The following is a 12,864-nucleotide window of genomic DNA, read 5'->3' on the forward strand; positions in this document are numbered from 1 at the left end:
GGCCTTCAATCTAATCTTCATACTGCAATCCTTTCAAAACACAATTTTGAAAATATTACCCACCTGCATTTGTATTTCAATGATTTCCCATGGCTCTAAGGATAAAGTCGTATATCCTTTATATGCACCACCCAGTCAGCACTGCAGACTCTACTTACCTGCCCAGTTTCGTCCCATTCCATATTACTTCACAGAGAGACCCTACTACAGTACCCAACAATAGCTCTCTGTGCTACAGCTACATAGGCCTTCTTTCCAATCCTCCAACACACGGTCTGCATCCTGTCACAGTCTTTTGCACACGGTGATGCTGTCTCTCCTGACCTAGTTAACTTCTTTTCTTCAGACTCAGCAGAGATCAATTCACCCCTTATACCGCCTCACAGAACAATGTACCCATGTCCTTTACAGTTTATCATGTGGTTATTTGTTTATTTTCTGTCCCCAGCCCACCACCATTATTACTTCAACCACTAGAATGAGAGTTCTGGAAAGAAGGAATTATCTCGGTGTTTGCGTCTCACTATACTGCTATCAGCTAACACACACTTCGCAGGCAAACAGTAGACACTCAATAAGTATTTGTTCAAAGAATTAACACTGCTATTGAATCCAAGCACTTAAACATTTGTTGACATCTAAAAGCACCATGTTAAGTGAATTTTGATGACAGAGTAATAGAGAATTCAACTTAATTAAATTTTAAGCCACAATTCCAAATTTACACTCACATTTTATAATTTCCTTCTCCCTTGACAACTCCATGTTTGACTGTTCTCTTAGTTACTGTCTTCATTGTACTTTTATCTATTTTCGCTCAGTACATCATTCTAGGATGGCAGTTACTGTTTCAGCACATTCCATTGTCTTCTGGTTTCAACTGTTTCCAATGAGAAATGAGCTGTCATTTTTACTGTTGCTTCTCTGAAGGTGACTAGACTTTTTTTATTGGTTGCTTTGAGTATATTCTTTGGTTTTTAGACTTTTCTAATATTGTGCGCTAGTGTTATTTTCTTTGTGAAAGACTTTTCCTGCGCTAATTACAGGGTTTACTAAATTTGTTGTTTGATATTCTCTGTCATATGTGGAATTCTCAGCCACCATCTGTCCCTATTTCACTCTCATTTTTTCTCCTTCTGAGATATCAATTACGCATACTTTAGACCTTTTTAATGTATCACCTATGTCTCTTAAACTCTTTTCTGTATTTTCTACACTTTTGTTTCTAAGTGGTTTACCCTATTTTTTTATGACGTACTATTCAGATCTAAGCCCGTCAAATCCTTCGTTTCTGTTGTTATATTTTTCAATTCTAGAATTTCCATCAGGTTCTTTTGTTCATTTTCAATTTTCTGCTGAAATTTTTAATTTCCTCTTTATGTACTTGAACATATTATAAAGTCTGTATCTGTGTCTGATCATTTCATTATTCACATACCTTTAGGTTGTTTACATGTCTGACACCCCAGCTATACTGTAAGCTCTCTGAGGGTGTACACCTGTCATTTATTCTTGAATGGCTAATGTTTGATAAATAATTTTTTCCCTCTCACTCTTCCATCATGTTGTCTCATTTGCTAATGTGCTGATTATTTTGAACTGAGTGCCAGATGATGTACATGGAAAACCATAGATATAATCTGAGGCAACAAGTAATGATATCTTTCTCAAGAGAAAATCTGTTTTCACTTCTGGCAGGCAATGAGCCTTGGTGCACTAGTAATCCTCGATTACCTTAATCCAATCAGAGATTAAGAAGATGTGGTGTGAAACTTTAACCCCTGGGAGGGGAGGCAGAACACTTTCTGATACACCCTTACTTCTAGGGAGCAGCCTATCATTCAAGATCCCAACCTGAAGTCCCGAAATAGTATTTTTATCTTTAGCCTCAAGAATCTGGAGGGTTCTATTCAGCTTTTCAGTCTCTTAGCTACCCTCCTCAGGAACTGGAAGATAAAGCTAGAGAAAAGGTAGCCCTGAACGTCAGGCTCACCTTCCTAAGTGCCCTCTTTTTTCCCTAAGATCTGGTCCCACACTTCTTCACAGCTTTGTTATCTCTCCAACGCCTTCTAACAAATACACACACATGCAGACACAAATATAAACATAAACATATATTTTTTTAAATATTCATATTTTGAGGTCAGGTTGGTCTCTATTAGTTGTTCTAAACAGGAGAAGGACTACTTCTCTATTTCTTGAAAACAATTCTTTGTCAATGTTATGAATTGTGAATATTGTCTCAAAGTTTATAACTGTCTTCACTTTAAGGTGTCCTTCACTCTTAATTTTCATAGAGTGAAATACATCAATTCTTTAATAGTCAAAGTTTCCACGCCTTATTCAAAGTATTTCTCTACTTCAAAATACAAAATATTTTTTAATATCTTCTTTTGTCAAGTGTCTTTTCAAATGCTTTTGCCCATTTTTTAATTGAGGTTTGACCATTTTTTAAAAACTGAGTTATAAGATTTCTTGTTATATTCTGGAGAAGGCTTCTGTCAGATATATGTACTGCTGACATTTTTCTCACAGTCTGTGGCTTCTTTTTACATTTTCTTAACTGTATCTTTTGAGAAGTTTTTAATTTTGACAAAGTCGAGTTCGTAATTTTTTTCGGCAGGGTATTTTTGTGTCCTAAGAAATTGTTGTCTATTCCAAAGTCACAAAAATTTCCTCTATGTTTTTATCTAGAAGTTTACGTTTTAGCTTTAAGCATGCAGATTTATTATCCATTTTGAGTTTATTTTTGTATAAGGTGTAATGGTATAAACTGAGGTTCTTTTTTTTTATGGATATTCAATTGTTCCAGTACTATCTGTCAGACTGCTCTTTTGTCCTTTAAATTACCTTGGGATTTTTGTGAAAATCAACTGGCCAAATGGATATGGACTCTCTATTCTGCTCCATGACCTAAGTCTATCCTGAGGTCAAGATGACACCATCTTGATTACTGTAGTTTTACAGTAAATCTCAAAATCAGGTAGTATAAGTCCTCTAGCTTTTGTTCTTTTTTGAAAATTGTTTTGGCTATTCTAGGTCCTTTACATTTCCATATAACTTTGAAAATCTGTTTGTCAATTACTAGATAAATCCCCACTGGGGGATTATATTTGGTTCTTTTATTATAATTACTATTCTCTTCTCTTTGTTTTCATAGTTTTTTGAACACATTAATATGAGGTGTTTCAAAGCTCTCATGTGCTAATGCCTGTAATTTCTAGTCTGTTTCTATCTGGGTGGTTTTTTGTTCTGATTATGGATCACATTTTCCAACTTCTTGAGCTTCTTGTCATCTAGCAATGTTTTCTGAACATCTGACATTCTGAATGCTACATCGTTGAGTATCTGCATTCAGTGTCCTTCTTTAACAAGTATTATTGAGCTTTGTTCTGACAGGCAACTAATTTACTTGAAAATCACCTTGACCTTCCTGAAGTTTGGTTTTTCAGCTTAGTTAGGACAGGTCTGGAGTAGCCTTTAGTCTAGGATGAGATTAGCCTACTCCAAGCATGGCTTGGGATCTCTACCAAGTACAAGTTCTGATAGTTGTTCAGTTCATAGATTCCTCAGTAGTTTTTCTTTCTCGGGTAGTTTTCTCATAGAATCCTACCCTGTGCATGCAAAGCTTAGAATCCGGCTAAGATTCAAGGCGACCCCTGTGCAGATATCTATAGCTTTTTCTCAGCATAGCTCTCTCCTCTCAGGTACTATGTCCATAAATCCAGATACCTCAGCCTTCCAGAACCTGAACGTATCTCTTCAATTGTGCAACAGCGCTGTGCACTTCTTACTCTTCTTGAAATGCCCTTCACTGTGCCATTCCTAAAATTTTGCCTCCAGTCAAAAAGTCAGGGAAATCACAGAGATATTTATTTCTCCTCTCTCAGGTATCTCAATCCTGTACTGCCTGTTGGCCAATATTTGAAAACAATTGTTTCTTTTTGTTGTTGTGGTTCTTGTTTTGTTTTCCAGTTGTTTTTTGCAGGATGGCTAGTTGGATACCTGTTACTCTATCATGGCTGGAAAGGGAAATCTCCACTTACTTGTTCTAAGAGTTTCAAAGTTTTCGTTTTAGTACTTTACAGAGTTTTGTTTTGTTTTAAATATGATGTGAGATGAAGATCCAACTTCATTTTTTCCAAATGGATAAACATTTTCTCTGGCTCCATTTATTCAATAGTCTCTACTTTCCTCCCTGATTTGAGATTTCACCTCTACCACATAACAAAGTTTCATATACATATGGCTCTGTTCCTGAGCACTCAATTTTACTCCTCTGGTCAATTTGTACATCCCTATGCTGAAAGTACACTCTCAATTACTAGAGTCAGTCTTAATATCTTCCAGGGTAAATCTCTCTTTCCTGTTCATCACCTTCAGATGGGCCTCACTTCTTCTTAGCCTTCACTTTTCCGTGTAACATTTTAGACCCATCAAGTGCTGTGAAAAATCATGTTGTAATTTGTATGGAATTGCACTGAATCTACAAATCAATATGGGGAAAATTAATGTTTTTATATTAGGTATTATGTTCCAATTTATATAGTATACCTCTCCATAATAAAATCAATCATCTGTAACATTTCTTATAAAATTTTGTAATTTTCCTTATACAGGTCTTATAATTCTTTGTTACGTTTATTCTTTGATACATAATATTCTTGATATTATTTTTAATGGTATCCTCTCTTACGCGACATTTCTGGTGGTCTGTTGCTGATGTAAAAAAATACAACCTACATTTGTATATTAAATGTTATGTCTAGCCACTGTTAAACGGTATTATATCTAGCAATCTATACTCTCAGCCTCTCTATCCACATTGCCGATACCTTAGTACAAGCCACTATCACTTCTCAACTGAATAACTGCAACAACTCCTAATTAGTCTCCTTGTCTCTAGTTTTGCACCTCACTCTGAAGTTAAGAATTCTTTACTGGTCTTGCTATCTCTCTGGCCTTGTATATACTGTTCCTCCTCTTTCCATCTCTTCATGGTCAACCTAACTTCTGCTTTTTCTTTTAGTTTCTGATTATTGTCCTCAAACACTTGCAAGGCTAGGTTAACTAGTCTTCTTGTGTGTAGAATATCACCCTTTGCTTAATCTTCTTCCATTTCCTACTATCTTCAATTTTTCTGTGTCTCCAATTAAACTATAAACTTTGTGAGGACAAGCCTTCATCTTAGTTTCCACATATTCCCAGAACCTATCACAGATCTTCTGACATATGGGAGATCAATACAAAACTGTTCAATGAAGACAAGAATAAAATCTCACTTAGACTTAAAAAGACCCATTTGATATGGTATTATTTATGCCATTTTGCAGATTAAGAAACATACAAATCTGCATTTGCGACTCAAGAAATGTTAATCGATGCTACTACTTTTAGAAAGGATGTTCAAGATATATGATGCTTTATTATAAAAATAAATTTTTTTTAATTTTAAACTTGTGTTTTAAATAACCATAAAACTATCACCTATGAATGAAATAAAGGAGGTCAAAAAAGAATAAAACGTCAACAGTCAATGGCAGAAAAACTTAAAATATCAAAAGTACTATGATTTTTATTAGGGTAACTAACCATCTTGGTTTGCTTAGAGACACATGATTTTCAACGTTAAACTGGAGAAGTCTCAGGCAAACCAGGGGAAGCTGGTCACTCTAATTTTCATATTAATACAAACACGTTTATACAAAATACATGGTCAGACTGGATATTTTTTAATTTTATGATAAAACACGTAAGAGAATATTTTGGACACGTTATGTTTTTTGGGTCATGCAGATTTGTATTCAAATCGCAGCATCACACCTTTATTATAAGCAAGTTACTTGGCCTCTTTGAGCATTAAAAAATATAAATATTTCCCGACGGCAGTATAAATCTTTTAGAAATCCTAGAACATACATTTTTAATGCAGAAACACAAACCCAAGTTCACTTCCATTTCTTAAACACAAGTTTGTATTAAAATCCTTACCTGTGTTACTTCTTCCACACCAGTCATCTGGTACTTCCTCATCCTTTCAAATACTGAATGATCTGCACAGCCCCCCTGTGGACCATATTTATGGGGATAGTCTAAAACACAAAGAAGAAATATTATTACTGTCACATGTTTAGGTATTACCAATTATCTTATAAATGAAAATTTAACTGTCATAATTAATGAAAGCCATAAATGCTTATTGGGCTCCAACGGGAAAGGCATTATGCTAGGCATTCTACTTTTAAAACCTGGCAGGTTCTGAAGTTCTCCTTCAACATCATTGGTCTCTAAGTTTTTGTCATATGAATGATTTGTGAATTCTAAAAAAGAATAATAATCATTCTTTATTCTGCGTTTAACTTTCCCAACCTGTCCCACTTCAGATACATAGAGCATTTTAACACTGCAATTTACTTCATTTTGTAATTTATAACTTTCCATTCAAACACATTAAATTTCTTATTCTGCAAATGTACAAAGCTACCTCAATTTGAACTACAGTTAGGCAAATATAATATCATATTTGGTTTGAATTCCTTCAATGAATACCAACTAGTCATAAGGGAAAGTAACCTAGAAACATGCTCTATGGCATAGTAAAAGCAGACTGAGTTTAAATTTCTTCAATGTATAATTCAAGTGAATGCTTTACAAAGCAATAACTATTTTATTATCACTTGTTTTCCCTTTATAATTAAACAGTGATTAATTTAGCCTTAACTGAATTGTTTCTATTTCCAGACAGCTGTTCAATTTAGTGTAGTCATTTAAAAGTTTATTTCACTCTCTCAAAGTTCACATACTTCCCTTGTTAAGGTTCTCCTTCGTTCATGAACATATTTTATAATTCAATCTACTACCCATAATTAAGAGAACTATCAAAATAAAATATGGAGACATGGGTTAGAGGGGAAGCACTGAAACATCCTTAAGTAGCATATACTTATAATACATAGAATTATAATTAGAAACACTGTTTCTTAAGTAAATCTAGAACCTGAAGTGGACACTAGTGACCTATTTCACTGGAAACACTAACTAAATATCACAATACAAATCTAAACTGGCAGGTAGGAGGTAGGGGTTATGGACAACCTACTTACATTGATATAACAGCTCTGATTTAAATGTTAGTTTTTACCAGAGGTCAAGATTGCAACAGCTGTAAAATTCCAATCAATAAATGTGGAAGAAATGATAGACTTAGGGACTTCTCTGGTGGCGCAGTGGTTAAGAATCCGCCTGCCAATGCAGGGGACACGGATTCGAGCCCTGGTCCGAGAAGATCCCACACGCCATGGAACAACTAAGCCCGTGCGCCACAACTACTGAGCCTGCGCTCTAGAGCCCGCGAGCCACAACTACTGAAGCCCATGCGCCACAACTACTGAAGCCCGCACACCTAGAGCCCGTGCTCCGCAACAAGAGAAGCCACCGCAATGAGAAGCCCGCGCACCACAACAAAGAGTAGCCCCCACTCTCAGCAACTAGAGAAAACCCGCGTGCAGCAGCGAAGACCCAATGCAGCCAAAAATTAAATAAATGAATAAATAAATAAATTTATTTAAAAAAAAAAAAGAAATCAAGGGGGAACCCCAGAACTCTCCCTGTTCTTAGGAAGACATTCCCTTGACCCCCACTTACTTAAACACTCACAGCTATCTACCACTTCCTGCCTTGGGAACATCAGGACTATTCTCATTGGGGCTCAGCTTTTATAGTCATGAGACTACACCATCAAGTACTCCAATTTACTATAAGTTTTTGCTGCCTCCAATTCACTACTTCCCTCTATTACCTTATTTATAGCTCCTAACTCACTGTCACTCTCTCTGGTACCACCCAATCATAATTCTTAGTGATTTCAACATTAATGGGGATGATCCTTCCAATACACTCATCCTACCTTTTCTCCAACTGTCTTCTCCTACTTCAATTTCTGAAACCCCTTCTTAATCTCAACTTCCTCATCCTTTCTTTCCACCACTCATCTTTTCAGAACATTCCCTTTAGACTCCAACAATACTTTGACATCTCAAAAACCCTTCAATCCACCTATGCTACCACCGTGTTCACTAGTGGATATTCTCTTTCTCCTTATTCAGCTTAAATCCCATAGTCAATTATTATTATAATTACTCCACTGCATTTACCTTAAACTCCCTTGCCACCAACCCCTTCCCAACTCTCCACCAAAACCTGTTTAAATTCAGCTCTCTACCTATACCGCTCCAGTTGAATGGGGCTGGAGAAGCAACTGGTAACTATAACTATTCTCATTCAAAAATTATAATCTGGGGGCTTCCCTGGTGGCGCAGTAGTTGAGAATCTGCCTGCTAATGCAGGGGACACGGGTTCGCGCCCTGGTCTGGGAAGATCCCACATGCCGCGGAGCAACTGGGCCCGTGAGCCACAACTACTGAGCCTGCGTGTCTGGAGCCTGTGCTCCGCAACAAGAGAGGCCACAATAGTGAGAGGCCCGCGCACCGCGATGAAGAGTGGCCCCCGCTTGCCGCAACTACAGAAAGCCCTAGCACAGAAACGAAGACCCAACATAGCAATCAATCAATCAATCAATAAATCTTTAAAAAAAAAAAATTATAATCTGTAACCTCAAGCAGTTCCTTTATGCCACCTGACAATGATAATGTATTTCCAGAGTCCCTTCTCAATCCTATTTCACTGTTTAACTTCAGGCAGTCCGCGCTTTACCACTGTATTGTAGGCAGTAAAACTGACCATGCAAGCTGAAACTATACAAAGTGATCTTAATAATCAATGGGGAAAATTACAACTGCTCCATGGCCTTCAAAATTTTTTGTCAAACTACTGAAACTCCCTTGTTATTTATAAATGTGTAGGGGAATTAAAAAATAAAACTATTATTTATATAGTACACTATAATTTAAAACATTATTAACATCAAGGGACTTCCCTGGTGGCACAGTGGTTAAGAATCCGCCTGCCAATGCAGGGGACACGGGTTCGAGCCCTGGTCTAGGAAGATCCCACATGCCGCTGAGCAACTAAGCCCATGTGCCACAACTACTGAGCCTACACTCTAGAGCCTGTGAGCCACAACTACTGAGCCTGCATGCCACAACTACTGAAGCCCATGTGCCTAGACCCCGTGCTCCACAGTAGAGAGAGGCCACGGCAATGAGAAGCCCGCGCACCACAACAAAGAGTAGCCCCTGCTCGCCACAACTAGAGAAAGCCCTCGTGCAGCAACGAAGACCCAACGCAGCCAAAATTTAATTAATTAATTAATTAATTGTTTTTAAAAAAAGAAACATCAAGAATTAGAATATTTAAAAGAACTAGAGTGCTTTGTTTCTTTGTAAATTGTATCTTATATATCATAAATTTTATATATGCTTCAAAATCTGTCAGCACAAAACTCTCCCAATAGAAAAAAAGGAATCGAGTATAAAATGTTTCCCATATACTTTCAAAACTTCTAAAAGAACCTATTTTCCCTGGTCACCACATTAACTATGAAAATGGACAATGACATTTTCCCTCTAAAATTACTGACAATATAATCCCCATTTCTAGAAAAAGCCTTTGTTCAACTAATGAATAAGCCCTCATTGAGATGCTAAATCATAGGATGCAACTGTAGTTCCCCTGAAAAGGCCAAACAGCATATTCTTTCACAAAGAATGAGTCATTGGCGTAGAATATTCAGCCTATTTAAAACAAAGATCAGCTTTAAATCTACGGCCTTTCTTCCAGTTCCTCTGCATGCCAACTTCTTGCTTCTGTTTTGTTGTAGAAAGCACAGATATAAATAATACATATATTGTGATACCACCTCAAGCAGGAAATAGCTCTAGTTAACTCTCAATCGTCCACTCCAGGAAGGGGGAATATTTACAGTTCAGATCATCTGCCCAAGAGATGCATAAAACACCGACTTCTCACTACAGACTAACTAGACTAGACTTTACCTCCTCACTACTCCCCGCAAGCCATCCCTCCCTCAAAGTGACTGCCAGGTTAGGAATTTGACTGCAGAGTCCAAAGCTTTAGCTATGAGATAACTCTCTAACCATCAAAACTTGGTGCAATTCCTCCAATGACACAATATGAATCACTAAATTCAATCAAATGACCCAACTTTTATGGTATTCATTGAATTTAAAAGACAGTGGTTCCACAGACACTGTACAAAAAGTTGATTTGTTAGGTATCTGAAGGGTAGGTAGGTTGGGTCCTTGCCCATGAAAATGTCATTGACTCCCAAAGTTGCCAAAAATCCACAAGGATTCATTGAGACAGTAAACAGACGAGCAGACTTTTTGTTTTCTTTAAGGAGAGATGATGAGTGTGGAGGAATGGACGGATGGGCCAAACAGCCCCCAAATACCCTTCCCTCTTCCAATTGCAGTGGACAGAGGCCCTTTCTCCCTAGTGCCCCTTTCCCCATCCCCCACAACCAGTCTCTGTTTGGGGAGGGTGGGGAGAGCAGGGAGAGAAGGGCATAGTATGAAGGACAGTAAGCTCAAGATGGTCCCCTTTTCAACATGCACTCACAACCCTGCTCTCCCAGGAAACAGAAACTCAGAGCTGGTCCAGGCATGTCCCTTCCCACCCTTGTTTTTTAAGAAAGGTTAGTGTTGGGGGCCAAGGGAATCACGGGTATCAGGTCAACAGGAGAAACGTTGCTCTATTATTCTGATCAGGAGACTGTAAAGTGCGTTAGTACAGAAACTTTGCCCTGTTCATCACTGTATCCAATGTATCTGAAAGTGTCTTGTACAGATTAGACACTCAAATAATAAATAAAATAAATTTATTAAGAAAAAAAATGATAAGTAAGACCTAAAGGGCTATTCACCAAAATGCTAACGGTGGCGGATACACTTCATCTTCTACTTAATTCACAAGCAAAAAAGTCTATTTTATATAGTCATTTGATAATCAGAAAAACCAAAAATATTTCCAGTTTTAGAGCAAAAGCAGTTTGGAATCATCAAATTTTAGAAGAAATAAGAAGTATTAATGATCTACATACTCACTTTATAACATGAAGAAAATGACACCCAGAAAAGGTAAAGTTACTTACTTGCATAAGGTCACAAAGCTATTGTAAAACTTCGTCCAGATTTCCCTTCAAACCACTTTCTCACACAAATGCCATGCCTCAGTTCTGACACATCACCTCTTGGGCTTTTTCCTTACCATGTCTCCCACTAACTTGTGTGATCTTAAGCAAATGAATTAAACTCTGCAACAGTTTTAACTACAAGGTCAGTAGTTGATCTACAAGGTCACCTTTTTTAAAATATTTTCTCATTTTTTGGCTGTGCCACGCAGCATGTGGGATCTCAGTTCCCCGACCAGGGATCACACCCGCGCCCCCTGCAGTGGAAGTGCAGAGTCTTAACCACTGGACCGCCTGGGAAGCCCCTACAAGGTTGCCTTTAAGTCCATGATTCTGCAGGGGAACAAAATCTGCCACCCCAAAATGTCTCTCTCTGGCATAAGGATTATTTTAGACTGATTATTTTTAAGAAACAGAAGACTAAGGAAGTCTTTCTTTTTACCTGCCCTTTAACTGCCTAGAAGAATTTAGATAAAGGGCCTGGTGCAGGAACAGCACTATCCACAGAGAGATCTACAAAGATAATGGGCTAGGTGTGGTAGAAGGAACTTGGCAGGGCCCAGAGACCAAGTCCTCTCTGTGTCCCCTTGTCCCTGCATGGCAGAGCAAACATTTGTTTACCCAACATTTGCTTTTCCATCTTCCTATAATTTTTTTCCTCCCCCTTGAAGTACCAAACCCCTAGCCCCTTCTCCTCTCAAATGCCATATAAACCTCAATTGCCTAACTGGGGCCTCATTTTTCTGATGGAGACCTCGTACATTCATAATTAAATTTGATTTTCTCCTTTTAATCTGTCTCATGTCAATTTAATTCTTAGACCACCTAGAAGAACCTAAAAAGGGCAGAGGGCAATTTTTTCCTTCCCCAGCAATTCTAAGCCTCTACAGTTGCTGAAAGCAGTAAAATCCACATCAGTGAATTCCTAGTCTAATGTTTGAATATAAATATAACAAGATTGCTTATGGAGATGATCTAATCTCCAAATTTATAAACCATGAACAGAATTTAACATTTTTATAATAAATCTGATATCACAATGTAAAGCAGCTCTTTACAGGGCCCAAGTCCTAGACCAGTGTCCTCAGGCACACTCACAAGGTCGCTAGCATAAATGTCAAGCATTGAACTGTGCTAGAAGAGATGTGAAAGATCTAGTTTTAGCGCCTCTTATCCCTAGTACATACACACATATATACTCAATGCTACTTCTACTAGTTTTTCTATAACTCATCACTCATAAAAGTTGAACCTAAAATGTAAATTTACTCTATTTTTCAGTAGGGAAGATAGCCACACTTCTGCAAAATCAACAATGATACCAAAAATAAAGCCTTAGCTTTCTCCTAATCTTTTTTTTAATCCTCACAACAATTGTCTTTACCGTCATTAAGTCCCTTGACTTTAGCCACCTTTAAACAAGTCTCTACTAACTTACGATGTAACTAATAAGTACTGGAGTAAAAGCCAGGAAACATGGATCCTTGCCATGAAAATATCTTGCCCAAGTGGCTTAAGACTCTTTAGGCTTCAGTTTCCATCATCTTCAAACTTAGCGTTTAGAACTAATTCTAGTCCCTTTTGCAATCGTACTAAAGTTACAGAATTCTTTTGAATTCACAACTACATCAATCTTCTGGTCTACTCCAGAAAACTCTATTTTCCATGAACAGTTTGCTGATGAGGTATGATGAAGAAACAATGCCCCCCAAAAGAAAATCCCTATTTTTTAAATGCATATGCTTGTGAAGTCT

The 12,864-nt window shown here is 37.5% G+C and overlaps 1 protein-coding gene and 1 long non-coding RNA gene across 5 annotated transcripts in view; one reads left to right on the forward strand and one right to left on the reverse strand.

Moving 5' to 3' along the window:
• Window positions 1-12,864, forward strand: part of LOC309626862 — an 844,624-nt gene that overhangs the window by 788,075 nt on the left and 43,685 nt on the right. The window lies entirely within an intron of this gene.
• The window catches only part of ADAM10 (ADAM metallopeptidase domain 10), a 114,269-nt gene that overhangs the window by 48,590 nt on the left and 52,815 nt on the right, over window positions 1-12,864 (reverse strand). For all 4 annotated transcript variants that reach the window (XM_082388096.1, XM_082388098.1, XM_082388099.1 and 1 more), the window contains one exon: window positions 5,992-6,092. In XM_082388096.1, coding sequence (XP_082244222.1) covers window positions 5,992-6,092 — 101 coding nt within the window. The remainder of the gene's footprint in view (window positions 1-5,991; window positions 6,093-12,864) is intronic.

Source organism: Balaenoptera borealis (assembly GCF_965194805.1).
Source record: "Balaenoptera borealis genome assembly, chromosome: 3".
NCBI classification, from domain to species: Eukaryota; Metazoa; Chordata; class Mammalia; order Artiodactyla; family Balaenopteridae; genus Balaenoptera; species Balaenoptera borealis.